The 22,827-nt window shown below is 61.3% G+C and overlaps 4 protein-coding genes and 1 non-coding gene across 7 annotated transcripts; 4 read left to right on the top strand and 1 right to left on the bottom strand.

The window, feature by feature from the left end:
• The first annotated feature begins 1,062 nt into the window (after positions 1-1,062).
• Positions 1,063-6,386, top strand: LOC113940222 (chromatin target of PRMT1 protein). Of its 3 annotated transcripts, none has more exons than XM_027631331.1 (6): positions 1,063-1,166; positions 2,457-2,532; positions 3,819-3,969; positions 5,192-5,372; positions 5,461-5,598; positions 6,048-6,386. In XM_027631331.1, exons 2-6 carry the CDS (start codon positions 2,468-2,470, stop codon positions 6,248-6,250), a joined length of 738 nt encoding a protein of 245 aa, XP_027487132.1. In that variant the 5' UTR covers positions 1,063-1,166; positions 2,457-2,467; the 3' UTR covers positions 6,251-6,386. The 3 variants fall into 3 exon arrangements, with proteins under 3 accessions (XP_027487132.1, XP_027487131.1, XP_027487133.1); XM_027631330.1 differs by having other exon boundaries at positions 5,189-5,372; XM_027631332.1 differs by lacking the exons at positions 5,192-5,372; positions 5,461-5,598; positions 6,048-6,386 and adding an exon at positions 4,927-5,182.
• Positions 6,387-7,450: 1,064 nt separating this feature from the next.
• LOC113940223 (SNARE-associated protein Snapin-like) lies at positions 7,451-9,017 on the top strand. Its single transcript, XM_027631333.1, has 5 exons — positions 7,451-7,538; positions 7,740-7,969; positions 8,430-8,476; positions 8,573-8,691; positions 8,779-9,017. The coding sequence occupies exons 2-5, from the start codon at positions 7,863-7,865 to the stop codon at positions 8,866-8,868; spliced, it is 363 nt and encodes a 120-aa protein (XP_027487134.1). The 5' UTR covers positions 7,451-7,538; positions 7,740-7,862; the 3' UTR covers positions 8,869-9,017.
• A 363-nt stretch (positions 9,018-9,380) lies between these two features.
• Positions 9,381-12,926, bottom strand: LOC113940224 (interleukin enhancer-binding factor 2). Its single transcript, XM_027631334.1, has 14 exons — positions 12,850-12,926; positions 12,664-12,705; positions 12,430-12,472; positions 11,714-11,818; positions 11,438-11,515; positions 11,138-11,240; positions 10,986-11,051; positions 10,779-10,895; positions 10,591-10,669; positions 10,397-10,484; positions 10,223-10,284; positions 9,949-10,063; positions 9,784-9,874; positions 9,381-9,622 (listed from the first exon to the last, which is right to left on the bottom strand). The coding sequence occupies exons 1-14, from the start codon at positions 12,852-12,854 to the stop codon at positions 9,462-9,464; spliced, it is 1,155 nt and encodes a 384-aa protein (XP_027487135.1). The 5' UTR covers positions 12,855-12,926; the 3' UTR covers positions 9,381-9,461.
• Positions 12,927-13,105: 179 nt separating this feature from the next.
• Positions 13,106-13,177, top strand: TRNAM-CAU. Its single transcript has one exon. It is a non-coding gene; the product is annotated as a tRNA-Met (tRNA).
• Positions 13,178-14,064: 887 nt separating this feature from the next.
• Positions 14,065-22,813, top strand: LOC113940220 (atrial natriuretic peptide receptor 1-like; the record flags this gene model as incomplete). The annotated part of the gene is made up of 18 exons (XM_027631326.1): positions 14,065-14,794; positions 16,736-16,935; positions 17,324-17,437; positions 17,783-17,918; positions 18,199-18,290; positions 18,377-18,512; positions 18,596-18,680; positions 18,755-18,875; positions 19,362-19,436; positions 19,522-19,599; positions 19,831-19,935; positions 20,016-20,087; positions 20,431-20,590; positions 20,668-20,823; positions 21,046-21,214; positions 21,328-21,474; positions 22,009-22,201; positions 22,608-22,813. Coding segments are annotated over exons 1-18 (2,954 nt in total), but the record flags the coding sequence as incomplete, so codon positions are not given.
• Between the last annotated feature and the right edge of the window lie 14 nt (positions 22,814-22,827).

Below are 22,827 nucleotides of genomic sequence, written 5' to 3'. Positions count from 1 at the left end.
CGGGTGTGTTGGCAGCTCCTTCATTCCCAGCGTCCCCCTCCGAGAGCCTCCGGGGATTCCAGGGAATTTTCCCTCTCCCAAGCCACCCAGGGTCACCCCAAGTGCCTGCAGACATCCCTGGCTCCACCCTGATCCATCCAGGGAGCCTGAAATCCATCCTAGATCGCCCCAGGGAGCGGGTGATCCCGGGCAGTGTTGGGATGTTGGACACGGGGACACTGGGATTTGGGGGGTGACAGGTCAGGACTCGCTGTCAGAGCCTCCGGAGTCTCCAGGACCGCACCCGTGAGGCTGGAGGAACCGGTTGGGATCCCAGTGGGATGGGCTGGGAGCCAATGGCCCCGCCAGGGCTGCCAGCGCCATCATCTGCCAGGAATCCGGGCACAGCTGGGGTGGGATTGGGAAAGGGTATGCCCTCAGAGGGGAATGGGAATGGAGTCCCCAGGGGTCAAGGAGCACTTGGGCAACATTCCAAGGTTGGAATTTTGGTGGGATTTTGATGGGGTTTTGGTGGGTTTTTTGGGGGGATCCAGGAGCCAGGAGCTGGACCGGACAATCCTTTGAGACCCTTCCAACTCAGGATATTCCATGATTCCATGATTCTGTATGATTCCAGGATTACATAATTTTATGATTCTGTGATTCCATGGTTCCAGTAATCCCCGATTCCTTGATTCTGTGATGATGCTACTGCAATTCCGTGATTCCACAGAATTCCGCGATTTCATGATTCTGTGACTCTATGATTCCATGATTGTATGACTCCACCATTCCACAATCCCATGATTCCCTGCTCCCAGGATTCCATGACGACACCCGATTCACGTGACGTCATCACGTCAATATGACGTCACACGGATACCATAGTTTCCCCCCCCTTATCTGCCCCGCCCCCTTTCCCCGGGGGAACACCAATCAGCGCTCTCCTTGCGTGGGTCGCGAACGCGTTGGGAGTGGCCGGGCGCGCGGCCGCCATTTCGGGGGGGCGGGAGCAGCGCCGCCGCCATTTTGTCGCGGGCGGCTGAGGGAGAAGCGGTGGCGGCGGCGGGAGCGGGCGGAGCTCAGCGCCAGCCCCGGCTCCGGCCCCGGCCCCGCGCCTGCCTCACACCGGCCCCGGCAACACCCGCCCGCCGGAGCCACCAGAGACCTGGCGACCGTCTGCTTCGGTGAGAGACTGCCCCGGCTGCGGGGGGGGGGAAGGGGGCGGGACAGGCCTCAGGGCCCCCTTAGAGCTCCGGAGGGTCCCCTCAGGGTTCTGGGGGGTGGGGGGTGTCCTTCTTCCCCCGGCTCCGTGCCCGGAGCTGTTCTCGGGGCTGACGGGGGCGGAGCGGGGATACCCCCGTGACGGTCACTCAGGAGAAAAAACCGCTTAAAACCCCACTTTATATTTTTAAAAGCCCAGTAAAGTTGTTAAAAATAAATAAAAACAGGAGCGAGGCTGCGGGTTGACTCGATTTCTGGCTGTAAATCCTCTCCAAAAAGCGAAGTTTTGAGGGTGTTGTAGGGTGAGCGCAGCCCGGTCACCCACCCGTTAAATTTGGTGCTAATTATAAAAATAAATTAATAAATCGATCTGCAGAGCTCGGGGGTTGGAGCTCAGCACGTTTCCGTAGCATCCAGCACTGGGGGGGGATTTAAATCCCTGCCCTGAGTCAGGTGGAACCTCGGTATTTTTAAAGGATATGATGCTTGTGTAGCATAGTCTTGGATTTTTATTCCCGATTTTGCGCCCTGTGCCCTTAAAATTGGGATTTGCCTCTTGCTGATGCTAAAATCGTGGGAAATGTGGAGGTGTTACTGTGCTAGAGGCATTTAGTTGCCGTTTGCTGCTGGATTTTTGTATTATTACCCCAAATAATAGGAAAATATTCACTATAAGACACCTTTTTAGTAAGGGTGAAATAAAGTAACTCCCTGATTTGTTAGGGCTAGAAAATACTAAAAATCTTTTATTTTAATACCCATAACCTGCCTCTCAGTTCTCTCCACCCAGAATGGAGAATTTTTTAACGTTTAACCATATAAGCATATAATTATATAATTTTGATATTTTTTGGCTTTGTTTGGCAAATTTTTCTCTGAAGGTGCCACTTGATTGCCATCTTGCTGCTGGATTTTTGTATTACTATTCTTAATATTGGCAAAATATTCACTACAAAAAGATAAATTTTTGGTAAGGATGAGTTAAAGTAACTCCCTGATTTATTAAAACTGGCAGGGGGGGCTACAAAACATTAAAAAAATCACACAGTCATCCTAAAATCATCACAATCAGAACCTAAAAATTTTGGCAGAGGGCTAGAAAACACTAAAAATAAATGAATGTATTACGCATAGAAGTGGGGCAGGTTGGTTTTTTCTCCACTCAAGGGGCAAAAATGGAGGGATTATTTAATATTTAACAGTAGAAATGTAGAATAAAGGTGTAAATTCTCCCTTTTGGCCCTGTTTTGCAGATTCTCTGAAGATGGCTGCACAGTCAGCACCGAAGGTCGTGCTAAAGAGCACCACCAAGATGTCTCTGAACGAGCGGTGAGGAAGCCAACGGCACCTTCAGCTCCTAAGAAACCATGTTTTTATACTTAATTCTCACTGCCCAAATCCAAGCCCACCGTGGGTCCCGCCCTCTTTTAACCTCGTCGAGCGAGCAGGTGCCTCCACACCTGCCTTCGCCTCCAGGTCCGGTGGCACAGCGGGTTAAAAGGGCCCGGTTGCGGAGGGATTGCTCCGTGGTTTAATGTTCGCGTGCCACGGAAATGCGGTGGGATGTGTTGTAAGAGCAGAGACCAACCTCACGCACCCTCCCTGTCTCTCCCACATGTTTTTGACATTGGTATTTTGGCCCGGCCACCGCGCCCGAGGGTCCCACCTGCCCGGGTGAGCCCTGTAAGAGGCCGGTGGTGGCCCCTGGAACCAGCCCAAAGGCTCTTTGGGCCTTGTAAGAGGCAAATGCTTCGCTTCACCTCCATCTCTCCTCTGTCCTCGCGCTCTTCCCGTGGGTCATTCCGCTGGTTTTCCACGTGTGGCTCCTCTGTGACGACTAACGGGTGTCTCGCTGCCCTGCTGAGCACCTTGGGGTTAATTCTCTTACGATTGAGAAGTTTTGGGGCAGTTCTTGCTCCAGCAGCGCTGCAGGGAGCTGTAGGCTGAGCTTACTGGCACATCAGCCCATATTCCTCATTTTTAGGGGATTTATTCCACTCTTCAGCTCCCAGGATGCTGTTCAGGGGCTTTATTTACCATCTCACTGCGTGCTTGCTCTTAAATTAAGCACTAAAAGCACCAAATTCTCGAGTGGCCTCATTTCAGGGAAACAGTTGGGTGGAAATTAGGAGGTGCTTTGGGTGGTGGAATTTTGTAGAATCATGGCATTGTTTAAGGTTGGAAAAGGCTTTAAAGTGATCATTTCCAACCTGGTTCCCGCAGCGCCAGAGCACACCAGGCATTTCAGGGCACAGTGTCCTTCTAACCTACCTCCTGGCCTGGAGTTTTTAAGCTTTTCCCAGATTTTGGGGGGTTAATTTGGCTTTTGCTGTCCGGTTTCTCCCACCTGTCATGGCCATCCCTGCTTCCTGCTGGTTGTCACCCCTTTTACCACCTCTAAACCCACTAAACCTCCGGCTTTCTCATCCTGACTGAACTTCCACCTCATTCCTGCCTTTTCCAGTCCTCGTGGCAAGCGAGGAATCCGTAATCCCATAAAAGTACCACTCTTTGCATAAGGTTCATGGGAGCTGGAGACCCACTCGAGCACCGTGAAATGCCAGTAATTGTGTGTTTTAAGCTTTAATTAAACCCCGTTTTATTCGACCTTGAAGCTTCACTAACATGCTGAAGAACAAACAGCCGATGCCGGTGAATATTCGGGCCACCATGCAGCAGCAGCAGCTGGCCAGCGCCAGAAACAGACGCCTGGCCCAGCAGATGGAGAACAGACCGTCTGTCCAGGCCGCTCTGAAGCTCAAACAGGTGAGGAAAAGCTGGATTTTGGGCTTGGAGGGATGTGGAAAATAAGCTCCTCAGAGATAAAGAGTCTCAAGAAGGGAAGGGGCCGGAGGGTGAGTCCTGTGAGGGATCACTGGAGAAAAGGAGGCTCGGGGAGGATCTTCTCTCAGCTCCCCATAGGAGGGTCAGGTTGGCCATGAGGAGGAATTTTCCCATGGAAAGGTTGTTCAGGCCTTGGCAGGAGCTGCCCAGGGAGGTGGGGGAGTCCCCAGCCCTGGAGGTGTCCAAGGAAGGACTCGATGTGACACTGAGTGCTCTGGGCTGGGGACAAAGTGGGGATGGGGCACAGGGGGGACTCTATGGGCTGGGAAAGCTTTTCCAACCTCAGGGATTCTGAGATTCTGTAGAAAGGCTCCTGGAGGTATAAAAGGAGGGATACAAGGATGGGGAAGGGTCCGGAGGGGCCTCACAAGGAGCAATCGAGGCTTGTTCAGCTGGAGGAGACGAGACTGGGGGGAGACCTCAGGGGGCTGCAGCTCCTCCTGAGGGGCAGCTCCCATCTCTGCTCCGTGTGAGCAGGGACAGGACCTGAGGGAACAGCTGGAGCTGTGCCAGGGGAGGGTTAGGCTGGATTTTAGGAAAAGGTTTTTCTCCCAGAGGGTAGTTGGTTGGGCACTGAACAGGCTCCCCAGGGCAGTGGGCACAGCCCCAAGGCTGCCAGAGCTCCAGGAGCGTTTGGACAACGCTGGAGGGACACGATGGGATTGTTGGGGTGTCTGTGCAGGGCCAGGGGTTGGACTCAATCCTTGTGAGTCCTTTCCCATTTGGGATATTCCATGATCCTAAAAACAAGACACCTTGAGGGACTTGCAGAAAATCCCGCTTTTTACCTCAGATAAGTAATTTGTCACCTCCTGGTGGTTGCTGTTGCCGTGGGGGTGTTCAGTGCTGGCTGTTGATGTCTCCTCTCTATTTTTCCAGAGAAATGTCTCATCCCGGGGTTCGGGAGCTGCCGAGTGCTTCACCTCACAGTCCCACCTCCAGCCCTTAAAACCCCACCCCAGCTCCACCCTCCCTCGGCTGCGAGGAAAACAGAGGAGTTGCTGATTGTTTTGAGAATGCAGGCCTGGCTTCCAGGCATAGCCCTGTGTTTTAGGAGTGCTATCCCACATCTCATGTCGTGTCCCCAGTCCCAGATTGCTGCATGACTTCCGCTCTTTCCCTTCCTGATCCTCTCTTCCAGAAGAGCTTGAAGCAGCGTCTCGGGAAGAGCAACATCCAGGCTCGGCTGGGCCGGCCGGCGGGAGCGCTGGCCCGAGGGGCCCTGGGGGGCCGGGGCCTGGCCCTGGGCCAGCGCGGAATTCCACGGGGGGCCCTGCGGGGCCGCGGCGCCCGGGCCATGATCCGAGGGGCTGCCGCGCTCCGAGGTGGGTGCCACCCCCTGCCCGCAGCCCTGACGTCCCCCTGGCTGTTCCTCAGCCTGAAATCCCGGTTTTTTTGGCTGTTCCATCGCAGGTCAGGGGCTGCTCCGCGGCAGGAGGGGGATCGCCCCCCGGATGGGGCTGCAGAGAGGAGGGCTCAGGGGCCGCGGAGGGCCGGGAAGAGGCGGCCTGGGCCGAGGGGCCATGGGCCGAGGGGGGCTCGGAGGCAGAGGTGAGTGTGCCCAGACCTCAGGGATAACGGGTGTTCAGCTGCAGTCCCTTCTCCTGCTCAAGGTCAGGGCATGGAACCTCCAGCCTCTGAAATTCCAAGTCTGGAATTTGAAAAGGTCATTTATCCAAGAGCTGGTTGTTTCTAACAATAAAATTGAGAAGGGGGGTGAATTGGGTGGGAGAGGAGAACCTGGAGCCAGTTGTTGGAGGAGGGGTGGGGGCAGCCAGATGTTATGGTCGGGCTAGGACTGAGGAATTCTCGTGAAGCTCCCGATTCTTCAGCAGCTTTGAGCGGTGGCTCTTGGGCTGACAAACACAGAGGGACTGGAGCGAGCTGGGCGTGAATCCATGGCTCCAACATCTCTCTGGGCACCTGGAGGGCTGGGGTAGGGAATCGGGAGTTGAGAATTCCTTGGCTGGAAGGTGTGACTGGTTTTCCATCCCTGCCAGGTCGAGGCATGTCCAGCCGGGGCCGGGGCGGCTTCGGGGGCCGTGGGAGAGGCCGAGGCCGCGGCAGAGGCTCCGCACGGCCGGCCCTGACCAAGGAGCAGCTGGACAACCAGCTGGACGCCTACATGTCCAAGACCAAGGGACATCTGGACGCAGAGCTGGACGCCTACATGGCACAGACGGATCCTGAGGCTGCCGACTGAGGGGCCAGGACTGCCCGCGGAGCTTGTGCCGTGCTGGGAGAGCCCTTCTCCATTCCCCATGGAGAATTCAGACTTAGTGTGTTCTTCGATGTTTTGATACTCTCTCTGTTGTATTAAACTTTTTTTGGGATTGTTTTTGGGGGGGGATCTTTTTCGCTGTTTTTTTTTCCCCCCTGAGGAAAGTGGGATGGATCTACCGCTGGTGACACGTCTGTGGGATGGGGGTCAGGCCTTGGTGTGCCTCTGGAGCTCCGTGGTTGGGGTTTGGGGTGTTTCTGTTGGATTTGGGGATATTTTTGTTATGTTTTGGGATGCTCTTGTTGGGTTTTGGGGATGGCTCGGTTGTATTTTTGGATCACCAGATACACTCCTGTAGAGTTCAGTTGAACCCCCAACCATCCCAGCAGGGCCAAGAGCCCAAGTTTAGCTTTGTTTTCCTTCAAGATGCTCAAATCCTCTTGTTCCACACCAGAAGTTCCCATAGGTTGGAGCAGGTGGAAAATTCCCTTTTAGTGGATTTTTTTGGGGTTTAAAGTTCCTTTGGTTTCCGTGTTTCTGTGGTTCAAGTGCTTGTTTAATGGAATGGGAGGCAGGGACATAAAATTCCAGCTGGGACAGCGAAGCAGAGCATCAGAACTCTCTCTTACAGCACAGACTCCAAAATCTGTCATTTTTCCCCAAAAAACAATTGAACCCCGTGGCTTGGTGAAGGGTTTGTGATTCCCTTCCAAGTTTGAATTTCACCCCTTCTGTGACCTATTCTGGTTCTACTGGAATCTTGCATTTCTGGTTGGTTATAACAAAGGAGAAAAATAATTCCCAAAGCCATGTTTAGGGTTTGGGCTTTTTCCCAGAAAATGGGATTTTTCTCCTCCTCCTCTGCCATGCAATTACTCTATAGGGGCAGAAGGAAGCGGGGGGAATGCGGTCGCAGCCCCAGGAACCAACCCGCTCCATCGAGTTGGGATCGGGGCCGGAGTCCGGCGGCGTTCCCGGTGGGATCGGGGCCGGAGTCCGGCGGCGTTTCCGGTGGGATCGGGGCCGGAGTCCGGCGGCGTTCCCGGTGGGATCGGGGCCGGAGTCCGGCGCCGGGACCCAGCGGCGCCGGGGGCTGGGCCCGTGTGTGCTCAGGCAGTGTAAGCGCAGCCGCTGTTGGCTGGCGAGGGGAGGGACGTTTGTTACGGCGGCTGCCATTGGCTGCGGCGCGGCGGCGTCTCACGCTCTCCGGCCGCTGCTTTTGGTACTGAGGGGAACGGGCAAATGCCGGTAACGGGATTTAGGGGGCAGGGTAGGCAGGAGAGGGCTGAGGAATAGGAAGGGGCTGAGGGAAGGAAGAGGTTGAGGGAACGAGGGAAAGCCCTAAAAAAGTGGAGGGAAAAAAGCCAAAAAAACAAGGTGAAAGGACCCCAACCGTGTTGTTTTAACCGTTCTGTAATGGACGGGGTTGGGATTTGTGGCCTGTCTGTCAGCGGTGCGGTTGTGCCTCTAGATGTTCCTGAGCTGAGGCTCATCTGTCCCCACTCGGGACTACATTGCCCATCAGCCCCCGCGGCCTTTCCCACCCCGGCGGACTCGGTTTCCCAGCAGCCCCCGCAGCGCGCGAGGGGTCAAGATGGCGGTGGGGAGCGGCCCCGCGGCCCGGGAGCTCTTCGCTGAGGGGCTGCTGCAATTCCTGCGCCCCGCCGTGAGACAGCTCGACCATCACGTCCACAGCGTCAGGTACGGCCACACGGACCGGTCAGGGCGGGCCGGGAGCGGCGGGGGGAGCGCGGAGGCTGAGGGGGAGGTAGGGCTGAGAGGGGCAGCTTTGGGGGTGTGAAGGGCTTTAGGAGCACCCGAGGGAGGTGAAGAGTTTGAGGGGGGCACCTGAGGGAGGTAGATGGCTGGGGGAACACCTTTAGGGGTCTGAAAGGCTTTGGGAGCACTGGAGAGGCAGTTTGAGGCAGTAAAGAGGTTTAGGGGCACCTGGAGAGCAGTTTTGGGCTGGGGTTGAAGGATTTTGAGGGGATGAAGGGCTTTGGGGGCACCAGTGATGGACAATACTGGGGAGAATGTGGTAGCTCAGGGGAGTCCAGGTCCCCTGGGGGGGTGACTTTTCGGCTGGGGGGTGCTGAGGGCACAGATCCCATACTGGGGGGCCTTTGGGGTGGGGTCCAATGTTTTCCCTGTCCCCTCGCAGGGAGAGCCAGGTGGAGCTGCGGGAGCACATCGACAGCCTGGCCACAGGTGAGCCAAAAACAGGGGTGGGGGTCACCTCTGCCACCCCTCACCCCCAGGTTTGGGGGGCACAGGGGGTTCACTGGCTCTGTGCCCCCTCCTCAGAGCTTTGCCGCATCAACGAGGACCAGAAGGTGGCCCTTGACCTCGACCCCTACGTGAAGAAGCTGCTCAACGCCCGGCGCCGGGTGGTGCTGGTCAACAACATCCTGCAGAACGCCCAGGTGGGGCTCTGGGGGGCAAAGAGGGGTTGTGGGGTGTCCCAGAGCCCCCCCCCCCGGGCACTCACAGAGGGGGTTTTTCCTGCCCAGGAGCGGCTACGGAGGCTGAACCACAGCGTGGCCAAGGAGACCGTGCGGAGGAGGGCGATGCTGGAGGCTGGGGGCTACCAGGGCAAGTGAGAGCCAGGGGAGCAGGTATCCCCGGGATCACAGCCTTGGGAATTAGGGGGGGTGTCCCTCCTCACCTGCCACATGGGGAGCAGGGACCCCCCCCCTCCGAGTCGTGTGCCCAGATTTGGGGGCGCTGGAATAAAAGTGACGCCGGAGTCTGTGATGGTGCCACATCCCTGAGGGGCCTTGGGGACAGTGGGGAAAGCAGGGGTTGCCAGGGGGGGTCTGGGCACAAGCAGGGGGTGTTGGGCAGCCCCAGGGGGGTTTTGGGGGCGTTGGGCAGCCCCAGGGGGATTTGGGAAGCCCACGGAAAAGTGAGGGCACCCCCAGGTAGGGTTTGGGTGTCGCCAGGTGGGATTTGGGGTTTGGGCAGCCCCAGGTGAGATTTAGGTGTCCTCAGGTGGGATTTGGGGTTCAGGCACCCCCAGGTGGGTCCTTTCAACTTCTGGAACCTTCTCCTGCCATCCCACCAGTGTCATTCCCATCCATCCTGTGTGTCCCTGACCAACCAGGACTCACTGGAAAGGGGGAACACTTTAATGTGCAACTTATGAACAGGGCCAACTCAGGGGCCCTCTCCTGCCGCAGGTGTCCCTGTGCCCTCACTCCTGGGTCTCCATGCTCTCCTCCTCCTCTCCCGCTGCTGGCTCTTCCTGGTTTTCCTCTTCCTCCTCCCCTTCCTTCTTCTCTGGGGGTTTCTCATACGCCTTCTCCGAGGGTGTCACGATCACCCCGTCCCACGTGGACATCTCGGATGCCAGGTCTGCCCCGACAGGTGGCGCTGGATTCCAGCCCCATTCCCACCTGGATACCCCCGGGATTCCAGCTCCATTCCCCCCTGAATGCCCCTGGGATTCCAGCCCCATTCCCACCCGGACACCCCTGGGATTCCAGCCCCATTCTCACAGGGACACCTCCACTCACAGCTGGCATCTCCCTCCTGTCCCAGGATTTTCCGGTAGCCCCCGTGGGACAGGATGCGGACGAGGGTCTGGGCCGTGTAACACACCATGTCCTGGGGGTGGGGAGGGGTCAGTGCAGGGACAGGGACCCCCCGAGCATCCCCTCCCCTGTGGGGACCCCCCTCACCTGCTGTTCCAGCGTCATCACCGTGTGCACCCGGAAGTTGCCGCTCTCACAGGGATCCGTGATGCCCACGGATCCGGGCAGGAAGAGCCCGGCCGCCAGGATCTGGAGGCAGCGCCTGCACATGGGACATTTCGGGTTCAAACTGGAGCATTCCAGCAAAAAAATACAGCCAGCAGCTCCCAGCTGGAGGAGCTGGATTCATCTCCCAGGCACCACTCCAGTGGTTTTACGGGGAAAACGGAGCCACAGCAGGAATTTATCCCCTGGGATTGACCTGTAGGCAATGTTGAGAGCCAGGGGCTGCCGGGTGGGGTTGTTCATCACGGCGTAGTGCCCCTGGAACGGGAAGGGCAGAGGAATTAGGGCAGGAAGGGAAGAATCTCAGCTCAGGGTAAGAATCCCCAACTGGGACTGGGATCGGGATCAGCGCCACATCCACGTCCCCCACCAGCAGGTCCAGGATCCACGGCGTGAGTGGCTCAAAGCCGGGGAAGCGGATCCTCAGGTCCTTGAGCAGCCGGATCAGGACCTTCACCCTGGGGCAGAGGCAGGAGGAGGGTCAGTCCTGCACCACCAGCACCACTCCACATTCTCCATAAGGAAACCCATGGTCCTTGGATCCACGATTCCCTTGGAACTCACGTGGACTGCGAGGCGTTCTCCTCGAACCACCGCGCGTGCCGGATGGCGGCCAGGGCGCTCTGCAGCACCTTGATGTCCACTACAAGAAGCACAAAGTCCCGGTTCACCAACCCAGAGAGGCACAGGGAGGGTGCACCAGGTGCTCCCTCTGCCCCAGATCCCAGTGGGAAGCGCGGCCGGGCCCTCACGGTGCAGCTCCGGGTCCAGCTTGCGCAGGTTGGGCGGCACGGTGGTGATGAGGATCTTCACCGTGGCATCGGCTGAGCTGATCTCAAAGCCCGTCTCGTTGGTCAGCATGGTCAGCACTGGGGGGGAAAACCGGGAATTACGCATGGAGGGGCTGGAAAACTCCTGGGAACACGGGAACTCAGCCTGCATCGCTCCAGAGGTCCCACCTTCGCTGGGGTCCTGCGCCCTCAGGCTCTCAACCACCTTGTTCCCCAAGGCTGCCACGGCTTCCACTGGGGAAAAGAAGGAGAAGGAGAAGGGTTGGAGCAGGGCTGGGAGTCGCTCCGATCCCACCTGATCCCACCCAGCCAGCACTCACAGGTGGGCAGGATCTTCAGGATCACCACCAGATCCGCCACGTTGTGCCCCGTGGTCATCGTGCCCTTCTTGTAGGAGCCCACCTGGCGAACCTCCTCAATTTGCTGTGGGAAGGACAACCCCAAATCCCGGGAATTCAACACACAGTGCAGCATTTTGGGGGCTCAGTATTGATCCTTAATCTGCCCTGGGCCAGGACCACCAGGGCCCTTGTGAGGGACCATCTCCCCAGGGCGCTCTTTTCCCAATCCCACCAGTCCATCATCTCCCCACGGAGCTCTTTTCCCAACTTTGGACTCACCACTTCAAAGGTTCCAGGTGCCACGATTAAGTTGTCAATGACATTGTTGATCTTGGTCACCAGGGACAGGATGGAAGCCTGGGAAGGAACAGGAAGGGGGGATTATCCAGGAAAACCTCCCAACAATTCCACTTGCAGAGCACAAAATCATCCAAGAAGCTCCTCCTGGGTGCTCATTCCAGAGAATTAATTCATTTTTAGGCCACTCCTGAGAGTCTCTGAAGGACTTTGGATTCTCCAGCACCCATCCCAAGGATCTGAGGGAATTTTGGCCACCTGCTCGGCAGCGGTGGGAGCCAGGTCCTGGTTCCTCTTAAGCAGGGCCTCACTGAAGGCTGTCTCATCAGCTGCAGGTTTGACACGAGGAAAGGCCATCTCACACTGGAATGAGATGAAATTCCCACTGGGATTTTACTTTCCAACACAATTCCCTGTTCACATGATCCTACCGGAGCTCCACGAGTGTCCAGGAGCTCCCACCTGTGCAGCTTCAGAGGGTTTTATTAACTATATTAATTAATTTAATAATTTAACTCATTAAATCTGCAGCTACTGGGCCTTGGAATTACATCCCTAAAGGGCAGAAACTCAGGGAATTCGGGATGAGGGAATGATTTTTCCCTGGAACGGGTGAGAAACAGGTGTTGCTGCGGGACCGAGAGGACACCTGAGAGGAGGTGACAGGTATTGGGGTCACCCTGAGGGTTGGAGAGGGGGGACAAACCTCAATCCAGGGATTGATCTGGTATAATCTCCCAAAAAAAATGATCCTGGAAGGATTTGTGGTGTTATCCCTCAACTCTGTCCCTTTATCCCACTCCAAATAGGAATAAAATCCTCCATATTGGGGTTTTTAGGGGATTTGCTCAGTTCAGCTCCACCACAAGAAGCCAAACCCCCAAAACCAGGGATGGGGGGTCGTTCAAGCTGGAAAACCACTGGCAATCCCCAGAAAAGCCCCCCTGGATCCCCTCGGAACGGGGGTTACTCACGACATAGAAGTCAAAGGGGATGTGGGGCACAAAGGGCCGGAACCTAAAGGGGAGAGAAGAGCCCACTTCACTCTCTGGGCGGGGCTTTGTCCCCCCCAAACCCACCCTCCTGTCACGACAGAGCGCTGTCACGACAAGTGGGATGGCCCGGCAGGGCCGGGGGGTACCTGGGCCCCCCCCCCCCCAGGACCCCCCTACCGCCCTCCCCGCATCCGAAGCATTCCCAGGACTCCCCTGGATCCGAAGCGGCCGCCGCGGCCGCGGCCTCGGTCACCCCTGCGGGGAGAGAACGGGAGAGATAACGGGGGGTCCGAGTGACCCCCGGTCCCACCCCCACACACCCCATCCCCCCGCTCCCCGTTACCCCGCCCCGTCCCCCGCCTGTCCCCCCCCCCCCCCCCCTTCCCGGTTTTCCCCCACCTCATGTCTCCGCCGCTCCCAACAATGAACCGCCGCTCTCAGACGCCGCAGCAACCCCCCCTCCCATTGGTCACCACCCTTCGCCGGCCCGCCCTCCCGGGGCCGCTCCCCCGCTCTCCATTGGTCTGGCTGCGCATCAATCTAAGCGGAAGTCACCAATAGCGGCGCGCGGCCGCTGGGGGGGGACGCCGGGTCCGTGAATGGGGCGCGCGCGGGTTGGTGCCTTATGCCGCGGCCGGTAGAAGTCGCGCGCAGCAGCAGAGTGGCGCAGCGGGAGCGTGCTGGGCCCATAACCCAGAGGTCGATGGATCGAAACCATCCTCTGCTAGGGCTGACCTCGTCTTTTCCTCAGCAGCGATCTCGTTAATCGCGTCCGGTTTTACCGCTGCTTTAAGGCGACTTTAATGCACCTTAGTACTTTTTGCAGCTTGTCCCGCCCCGGAGCATCGCGCGGTAAGGGGTGTCACGTGTGTCGTCAGACCCGAGGGCTCGGGGTGTCCCCGGGGGGCTGCGCGTGTCCCAGGGCTTGGACCATCCCGGCTTTGGACTGTCCCGGGCTTGGACCACCCCGGATCTGCGTGTGTGCCCGTCCACGCGCGTCCTCAACCCCCGCGTGCGTCCCCGTCCGCCCGTGTCCCCCGAGTACCCCCAGTGTCCCCAGCAGCCGCGCGACGCCCCGAGTGGCACCTCTGGGGTCACCCCCCACTCCCATGGGGCCGCGGGGACCCCTCCGTGGGGCAGAACCTCCCACGGGTGCGGAAAGGGGGGGCGAGAGATGCCCGAGCCCCCCACGACCCCTCCGCCGGGGCCGCCCGGAGGCTCCGGCGCCGCGCGGGGACGGGGCGGGGGCCGCGTTTTGGGACATCCCCCGCCCCACTGACGAGTTCATCGGGTCTCAGCGCCTCACTCGTGCCCGTGTCCGGTCGTGGGGCGGGTCAGCGGCAGCACCCGAGTGGTCGCGACAAGACACGGGGAGGGGAGGGGGACACATCGCGGCGCATTCCAGGGGCCGGGACCCCCTCTGAGAACGGGAATCCCCCCCCCCGCCAGCGGGCGGCCCCGCGCGCCGCCCATCCCGCCCGAGGCGCCGCGGGGGGAGCGGCGAGGAAGGAGTTAAGGTCGGTGTGGATGATAACGGCCCTTTGTGTCACCAGTGGGGGGGGGCGAGGAAGGGCTCAGCCCCGCCGTGGGAGGGGGGGACACGCCACTCTGCCACTCTGCCACCGTCCGTGGGCGATGCTGGCGGCGCTGGCGCTGGCCCTGCTCCTCGGCGCTGCCGCGGCGACCCCGAGCCCGACGCCCCCCGGGACCACCCCCGGGAGCGCCGCGCTGACCCTCGCCGTGGTGCTGCCCCGGCACAACCTCACCTACCCCTGGGCTTGGCCGCGCGTGGGCCCCGCCGTGCGCTTGGCTGTGGCCACCGTCAACTCCCGGCGGGATCTGCTGCCCGGCTTCACGCTCCGCTGGGTGTTCGGCGACAGCGAGGACCGGCACGGCGTGTGCTCCGAGATGGCCGCGCCGTTGGCCGCCGTTGACCTGCGCCTGGCCCACCACCCCGCCGCCTTCGTGGGCCCTGGGTGCGTGTACACGGCGGCGCCCGTGGCCCGGTTCACCAGCCACTGGCAGCTGCCGCTGGTCACGGCGGGGGCCGAGGCCCACGGCTTCGACGACAAGCGTGAGGAGTTCGCGCTGACCACGCGCGCCGGCCCCAGCCACCGCAAACTGGGCGAGCTGGGCGTGCGGCTCCACCGCCGCTTCAACTGGACGCGCCGGGCGCTGCTCGTGTACTGGGACGAGAGGGTGGACGACCGACCCTGCTTCTTCGCTGCCGAGGGCTTGTACGTCCAGCTGCCCACCCTGCGCAACCTCACGGTCATGGACGTCGTGTTCCAAGACAGCGGCAACTTCTCCTTCGTCATCCAGGAGATCAAGGCCAAGGGGCGCAGTGAGTGACGGGGAGGGGGCACTGAGACAGGGACACTGGAGCGGGAGGGGGACAGCCGGGTGGGAAAGGGACAGTGGGGTGGGGAGGGGGACACTGGGATAGGAGGGGGACAGCAGGGTGGGAAGGGGACACTGGGAGGGGAAAGGGACCCCGGGGTGGGAAAGGGAAACTGGGATGGGGAGGAGGACACCGGGATGAGAGTGGGACAGTGGGATGGGAAGGGGACAGTGGGGTAGGAAGGGGACACCAGGATAGAAAGAGGACAGTGGGATGGGGAGGGGGACAGCAGGGTGGAGAGGAGGACACTTGGACAGGGAGGAGGATGAGGAGGGGGAGAGGGAGGGGGACGGGGCAGTGTGTGGCTCATCACGGGTGGGCACAGCTCCACACGGGTGCACATGGGTGTGCCCAGCTTGGCATGGCTTTACAGGGGTGTTCACAACCATACATGGGTGTGCACAGCAGTACATGGTTGTGCCCGGCTGTGCACAGCTTTACATGGCTGTTCATGGCTGGACATGGGTGTGCACAAGGTTTCAGGGGTGTTCATGGCTTTACATGGGTTCTCATGGCTGTGCACAGGGTGTTCACAGCAGTACATGGCTGTGCACAGGGTGTTCACAGCAGTACATGGCTTTGCCCAGCTGTACACGGCTGTTCACAGCTGTTCACAGGTGTTCACGGGTGTTCATGGCCACACGTGTCTGTACATGGGTGTTCATGGGTGTGTACAGCTCTACACAGCTCCACACCTGTGCTCATGGCCCTACATGGGTATGCACAATTTTACATGGGTGTTCATGGCTGTACACGTGTGTTCATGGCTGTACACAGGTGTTCATGGCCGTACACGGGTGTGCACAGCAGTACACGGGTGTCCCTGGCTGTGCATGGCTGTTCATGGCTCTCACAGCTGTACACAGCTGTGCCCAGCTTTACACGTCTGTTGACACGTGTTCACAGCTGGGCACAGGTGTTCTGGCACTACACGGCTGTACACGTGTTCACATGTGTTCTCAGCCGTGCACAGCTGCCCTGCACACTCACACACATGTGCTCTGCCCCCACCCTACCGTGACCCCCCTCGAGTCCCCCCAGACCCTCCTCCCTGTGCCGTGTCCTCCCCGGGAGCTGCTGAGCACCGTCCCCATCCCGGTGGTCCCGGGGCAGCTCCAACCTTTCCCGTGGGGCAACCCCGCGTGACGCGGGGCTGGCACGGGAGGGTGGGGGTAAGTGCTCAGCCCCAGGTGTGTATTTGGGGGTCTCACAGTCCCGGGTGACACGGGGTGACATGGGGTGACACAGGACGCAGGGTTGGCGGTGGGTGCTCAGCCCCGGGGGTGTATTTTGGGGTGCCGGGGGGTGGCACGGCTGGTGCCGCGGGGGTGGTACCGCCGGGGTCCCGGTGTCGCCGAGAATCCATCGGGGCCGCGGGGAGGAGGAAACGGAGTCGGGAAAACAGGAAACCTCGGCCTGGCGCCGAGGGCAGCGCCAGGCACGACACGGGGGGGGGCACAGGGGTCGGGAGCCCCCAGCCCCACACGGGGGGGTCCGTGGTTATTACGTGACAGCCCACGGGCTCTGCTGCCCCCGGGCCGGGGGGTCCCGGGAGGTCCCAGGGATGTTGGGGGGCTGGGGCTCACGTCACACAATAACTGGGGACCCCCAGGACATGGGGCTGGGGGCTCCTGGGGTCTCCCAGGGATGTTGGGGGTCTCAGGCTCATATCGTGCAATAACCGGGAATCCCTGGGACATGGAGTCGGGGTGTCCCGTGGTCTCTGGGGGCTGCCGGGGGTCCCGGAGCTGTCGGGGGGGGGGGGGGGGGGGGGGGGGGCCGGGGGGGCGGGGGGGGGGGGGGGGGCTGTGAGGAGTCACAGGGTTGTCTATCGGGGGTCCCGGGGCTCTCGGGGGTCCCGGTGCCAAGGCCGTGCCCCCCCAGTCGTGTACGTCTGCTGTGCCCCGGACACGCTGCGGGAGCTGCTGCTGCAGGCGGAGCTCGAGGGGCTCACGGGAGGCGACTTCGCCTTCTTCTACATCGACACCTTCGGCGCCAGTCTGCAGGGGGGGCACTTCCCCGACCCCCGCCGGCCCTGGCACCGCGGCGACCACCACGACCCCCGCGCCCGCCGCGCCTTCGAGGTGAGCCGGGCACGGGCTGTGCCGCGGGCGGGGGTCAGGGGGACACCAGGGTGGGCACAGGGACACCAGAGTGGGCACGGGGACACGAGGGTGGGCACGGGGACACCAGGGTGGGCACAGGGCCACCAGGGAGGGCACAGGGACACCAAGGTGGGCACGGGGACACCAGAGTGAGCACAGGGACACTAGAGTGGGCACAAGGACACCAGGGTGGGCACGGGGACACTAGGGAGGGTACGGGGACACCAGGGAGGGTACAGGTCCCCCGTGGGTGGGCACGGGGACACCAGGGACCCCCCCGGGTGGGCACGGGGACACAAGGGTGGGCACAGGGACCCCCCCCGGGTGGGCACTTGTCTGCCAGTCCCCCTCAGCCATGTCCCCCCAGGCCGTGACCATCATCACATACACGGAGCCCCAGAACCCCGAGTACCGGCCCTTCCTGCGGCGCCTGCGGGACGAGGCCCAGCAGCACTTCAACTTCTCCATGAAGGACGGACTGGTGGGACCAGGGGAACCGTGGGAATGGTGGGAATGGGGGGAATGACAGGGGGCACCGGGCTGGGGGCACAGCAGGGAGATGGGAGCAAGGGGAAAGGGCAGGGGAGGTGGGAATGAGAGGACATGGGATGGAGCTGTGGGTGAGGGGACAAGGGATATGGGATGGAGCTGGGGGTGAGGGGACAAGGGACATGGGATGGAGCTGGGGGTGAGGGGACAAGGGACGTAGGATGGAGCTGAGGACAAGGGGACATGGGAAGTGGGATGGAGCCGGGGGGGAGGGGAGCAGGGCCCCCCAGCTGTGCCCCGTCCCCGAGCCATCCCCAAGCCATCCCTGTCCCCCCAGATGAACTTCATTGCCGCTGCCTTCCACGACGGGGTCCTGCTCTACGCCCAGGCCCTCAACGAGACCCTGGAGCGCGGCGGCTCCGTCACCGATGCCTTGGCCGTCACCCGGCAGATGTGGAACCGCACCTTCTACGGTCAGGCCTAGCCCCGTCCCCATCCCCTCCCTGTCCCTATCCTCCTCCCCATCCCATCCTTGTCCCTGGCCCCATCCCCTCCCTATCCCCTCCCTGTCCTTTCCCTATTCTCATCTCCATCCTCATCCGTGTCCTGTCCCCATCCCCTTTCCAACCCATCCCAGCTAGATGCCACCTGCCAGTCCCCCACCTGCCCCCTTCCCAGGATGATATTTTGGGATCAGAGCCCCCCTCACAGTCCCCAAGGTCCCCCACAGACCCTCCCGTCCCTCCCCCCCAGGTGTCACTGGGTTCCTGAAGATCGACGAGAATGGGGACCGGGAGAGCGACTATTCCCTGTGGGACATGGACCCCACACGGGGGGAATTCCAGGTGAGCCCTGGCACCTGGGGGGGGTCAGTCCCAAGGAAGGGTCTGGGGGCTCCTTCCCACCCTTTTCTCTCCCCCCCACCCCAAAGATCGTGGCCAACTACAATGGCACCACCAAGAAGATCCAGATGGTGCTGGGCCGGGAGATCCACTGGCCAGGGAACGTGGTCCCGTCCGACGTCCCTCCCTGTGGATTCGACCACAGTGACCCCCTGTGCCGCCAAGGTGAGGCTGGGGGGGGGGCACAGGCCCTGAGACCCCCCCCCTGCCCCCCCCCAGCCCCTCAGCACCCCCCTGTCCCCTCACAGCCACTCTGTCCACGCTGGAGGTGCTGTCGCTTGTGGTCAGCCTGATCCTCCTGGCCATCACCGTCACCTCCTTCTTCATCTACAGGTCAGGGGGCTTTGGGGGGGCCCGGGGGGGCCAGGGGGGTGCTGGTTAGGGTCTCACAGGCCCCCCCGGCGCAGGAAGCTGCAGCTGGAGAAGGAGCTGGCGGCGGAGCTGTGGAGGGTGCGCTGGGAGGACGTGCAGATGAGCAGCCTGGAGAAGCACCTGAGGAGCGCCGGCAGCAAACTCACCCTGTCCCTGGTGGGCACCGTGGGCACCACAGGGACGGGGACGGGCATGGGGTCACCCCATGGCTCCACTGGGGGATGGGAGTGGACACAGGAGTCACCCCATGGCTCTGCTGAGGGATGGGAGTGGACACAGGGGTCACCGCATGGCTCTGCTCGGGGACCAGGGGGATTTTGGTCACCCCATGGCCCTGCTTGGGAACCAGCATCAGGGGCACTGAGCTCACCCCACAATCCCACTGGGGTCTAGGCTTTGGGGGGACCGGGGTGACCCCATGTCCCCACTCGAGGGCTGGGGCCCGGGGATCAGGGTCAACCCATGGACCTGCTCAGGGACCAAGAGTGACCTGGGTCACCCCACATCCCTGCTCGGGGACTGGGGTCACCCCATGGCCCTGCCTGGGGACTGGGATTGGACTGGGAGGACAGGGTCACCCCACAGCCCTGTCAGGAACTGGGGTACCGGGGGGTACCAGGCTGAACCCCCCCCTCCCCTCAGAGGGGCTCCAACTACGGCTCATTGATGACTACGGAGGGGCAGTTCCAGGTCTACGCCAAGACAGCCTATTACAAGGTAGGGGGTGGGGGACCAGGCGTGGCACCCACTGCCCCGGGTCCCACCCACCGCCCCCTGTCCCTCATCCCCCTTGTCCCCCCAGGGTAACCTGGTGGCCGTGAAGCACCTGAACCGCAAACGCATCGAGCTCACGAGGAAGGTCCTGTTCGAGCTGAAGCACGTACGTGACTCCCCGGGGGGGACCCCAGTGGGGTTGGGATGACCCCCAATGGGGCAGGGAGTGACTCCAATGGGGTGAGGGTGGCCCTCAACAAGGGTGACCCCCAACGAGAGGGGTGACTCCCAGAGGGACAGAGAGTGACTCCCAGTAGGGGAGGGGAGCCCAGCACGGTCCCACCCCACGGGTGGGTGGGGGCAGCAGGAACCCCGTGCCACCTCCTGTCACCCCCAGATGCGGGATGTGCAGAACGAGCACCTGACTCGGTTCATCGGCGCCTGCACTGACCCCCCCAACATCTGCATCCTGACCGAGTACTGCCCCCGTGGGAGCCTCCAGGTACAGGAGGGGCTGCCGGGGGGGGCAGGGGTGAGAGACTCCCCCCCGAGACACCCCTGACCCCCCTGATTTTCCCCCAGGACATCCTGGAGAACGAGAGCATCACCCTGGACTGGATGTTCCGCTACTCCCTCACCCACGACATCGTAAAGGTATTGACACTGCTCAGGGGGGGTCCCCATCCCACGAGGGTCCTCCCTCCATTAGGGTCCTCCATTCCCGTGCCCACCCAGCGAATAGGGAAAGGACAGGGAGGATCCCCTTTCCCATGGGAATCCCTATTCCGTGGGGGTCACACATCCCGTGGTGGTCCCCAATCCCACAGGGCTCCCCCGTCCCACATGGATCCTTCATCCCATCGGGCTCCTCCATCCCATGGAGGTCCCCCATCCCACAGGAGTCCCCCATCCCATGGGGATCCCCCACCGCACAAGGGCCCCCCATCCCCCGGGGTGGGGAGGACCATCCAGCCCCGATCTCCCTGCTCCTCTTCAGGGGATGCAGTTCCTGCACAACGGGGTCATCGTGTCCCACGGGAACCTCAAGTCCTCCAACTGCGTGGTCGATTCCCGCTTCGTGCTCAAGATCACGGACTACGGGCTGGAGAGCTTCCGCGCGGCCCCCGACGGCGACGACACCCATGCGCTCTTCGCCAGTGAGACCCCCCCGCGCCCCCCCGTGCCCTCTCCCCCGGGGTCCCGCCCGGCCTGAGCCCCCTCCCCGGTGCCGCAGAGAAGCTTTGGACGGCACCGGAGCTGCTGCGGATGGAGGAGCCACCGGCACGGGGGACGCAGAAGGGCGACGTCTACAGCTTCGGGATCATCCTGCAGGAGATCGCCCTGCGCAACGGCGTCTTCTACGTGGAGGGCGTGGACCTCAGCCCCAAAGGTGGGCACGGGGGTTGTGGGGGGACTGGGAAATGGGGTCGGGAGCTGTTGGTGGCTGGTTGGACTTGAGGTGGGATCTGTTAATGGGTGGTTGGACCCATTGGTGCGGATTTGGAGCCGTTAATGGGTTCTTGGATGCATTGGTGGGTGTTTGGAGCAGATGATGGGTTCTTGAACCTGCCAATGAGTTATTGGACCTACTGAGGGGTTGTTGGCCTCGCAGAGATCATCGAGCGCGTGAAGAGCGGGGAGCGGCCGAGCTTCCGGCCTTCGGCCAACGTCGGGTGCCACATGGAGGAGCTGGGGCAGCTCATGCAGCACTGCTGGGCCGAGGATGCCCTGGAGCGCCCCGACTTCAACCAGATCAAGGTCCAGCTCCGCAAGTTCAACAGGTGCCTCCACCTCCTTCAGCCCTGAGGGCGAGGGGTGACCCCCAGAGAGGGTCTCTGGGTGGGTGTTGACCCTGGGAAGGGTCCCAGGGTGGGTGTTGACCCCATGCCTGCAGGGAGAGCAGCAGCAACATCCTGGACAACCTGCTGTCCCGCATGGAGCAATATGCCAACAACCTGGAGGAGCTGGTGGAGGAGCGGACCCAGGCCTACCTGGAGGAGAAGCGCAAAGCCGAGGCCCTGCTCTACCAGATCCTGCCCCAGTGAGCACCCGGGGGGTCTCAGCCCTGCCTGCACCCCCCACTCCTGAGCACCCCAAAGGCAACTCCAGGCTGGGGTCCCTTGTGGGTGTCCTGTGGGGTTGGGGGGGCTGGGGAACACAGGGACCTCTGTGTGGGTTGAGTACCCCAAGGACCCCAACATGGCCTGGGAATGGGGGGGGTTGGGAACACCCTGGGGACTCCAAGGACCTCCCAGTGGTTTGGGGTTAGGGATGTTTGGAGGGGCTGGGGACCCCAAGGACTCCCACGTGGCTCTCTCAGGAGGGTCTGGGGGGGTTTGTGTCCCCCCCTTACCCCCATCTGGGAGGGTCTGTGGGGGTCACCACCCCCTTACCCCCTCCAGGAGGGTATGAGGATGTTGTATCCCCCTCTTACCTCACATCCAGGAGTGTCTGAGGGGGTTGTGTCCCCATCCCCAGCCTTTACCCCCACACAGGGGGGTTGTGTCCCCCTGCCCGTGCCTGGGAAGGTCCGTGGGGGTGCCGTGTGCCCCCTGACCCCGCCGTGTCCCCCCAGCTCGGTGGCGGAGCAGCTCAAGCGTGGGGAGACGGTGCAGGCGGAGGCGTTTGACAGCGTCACCATCTACTTCAGCGACATTGTGGGCTTCACGGCGCTGTCGGCCCAGAGCACCCCCATGCAGGTGGTGACGCTGCTCAACGACCTCTACACCTGCTTCGATGCCATCATTGACAACTTTGACGTCTACAAGGTCAGGGGGCTCAGAATCAGGGGGTCAGGGAGTCTTGGAATCCCAAAGTCCCAGGGTCCCGGAATTCCAGAATCACAAAATGCCAGAATCACAAAAATCTCAGAATAACAAAATCTTGGAATCTCAGAATAACAGAATCCCACAGTTACTGAATCCCAGAATCCCAAAATCCCACAATCACAGAGTCCCAGAATCCCTAAGGTTGGAAAAGCCCTCCCAGCCCATGGAGTCCAGCCTGTGCCCCATCCCCACCTTGTCCCCCAGCCCAGAGCACTCAGTGCCATGTCCAGTCCTTCCCTGGACACCTCCAGGGCTGGGGACTCCCCCACCTCCCTGGGCAGCCCCTTCCAAGGTCTGAAAACCTTTTCCACACAGGAATATCCCTGATGTCCCTGTGTTCCCACAGGTGGAGACCATAGGTGACGCCTACATGGTGGTGTCGGGGCTGCCGGTGCGGAATGGGAAGCTCCACGCGCGGGAGGTGGCCCGGATGGCCCTGGCCCTGCTCGACGCCGTGCGCTCCTTCCGCATCCGCCACCGGCCGGGGCAGCAGCTGGAGCTGCGCATCGGCATCCACACGGGTCAGGGATGGGACAGGGATACAGGGACAGGGCATCCACATGGGT

The sequence above is a fragment of the Corapipo altera genome, unplaced genomic scaffold, assembly GCF_003945725.1.
Source record: "Corapipo altera isolate COAL_440 unplaced genomic scaffold, ASM394572v1 128647, whole genome shotgun sequence".
NCBI lineage: Eukaryota > Metazoa > Chordata > Aves > Passeriformes > Pipridae > Corapipo > Corapipo altera.
This window is presented reverse-complemented; position numbering and strand designations above follow the sequence as displayed.

Excerpts from the sequence above, each read along its gene's own strand:
- LOC113940222 (XM_027631330.1), top strand. The coding sequence starts at position 2,468 with ATGGCTGCACAGTCAGCACCGAAGGTCGTGCTAAAGAGCACCACCAAG. Across the intron at positions 5,373-5,460 it reads AGGGGCTGCCGCGCTCCGAG|GTCAGGGGCTGCTCCGCGGC; the intron begins GTGGGTGCCACC and ends GTTCCATCGCAG. Across the intron at positions 5,599-6,047 it reads AGGGGGGCTCGGAGGCAGAG|GTCGAGGCATGTCCAGCCGG; the intron begins GTGAGTGTGCCC and ends CATCCCTGCCAG.
- LOC113940223 (XM_027631333.1), top strand. The coding sequence starts at position 7,863 with ATGGCGGTGGGGAGCGGCCCCGCGGCCCGGGAGCTCTTCGCTGAGGGG. Across the intron at positions 8,477-8,572 it reads CATCGACAGCCTGGCCACAG|AGCTTTGCCGCATCAACGAG; the intron begins GTGAGCCAAAAA and ends CCCCCTCCTCAG. Across the intron at positions 8,692-8,778 it reads ACATCCTGCAGAACGCCCAG|GAGCGGCTACGGAGGCTGAA; the intron begins GTGGGGCTCTGG and ends TTTCCTGCCCAG.
- LOC113940224 (XM_027631334.1), bottom strand. Across the intron at positions 11,052-11,137 it reads CCTGAAGATCCTGCCCACCT|TGGAAGCCGTGGCAGCCTTG; the intron begins GTGAGTGCTGGC and ends TCTTTTCCCCAG. Across the intron at positions 10,896-10,985 it reads GGCGCAGGACCCCAGCGAAG|TGCTGACCATGCTGACCAAC; the intron begins GTGGGACCTCTG and ends TTTCCCCCCCAG.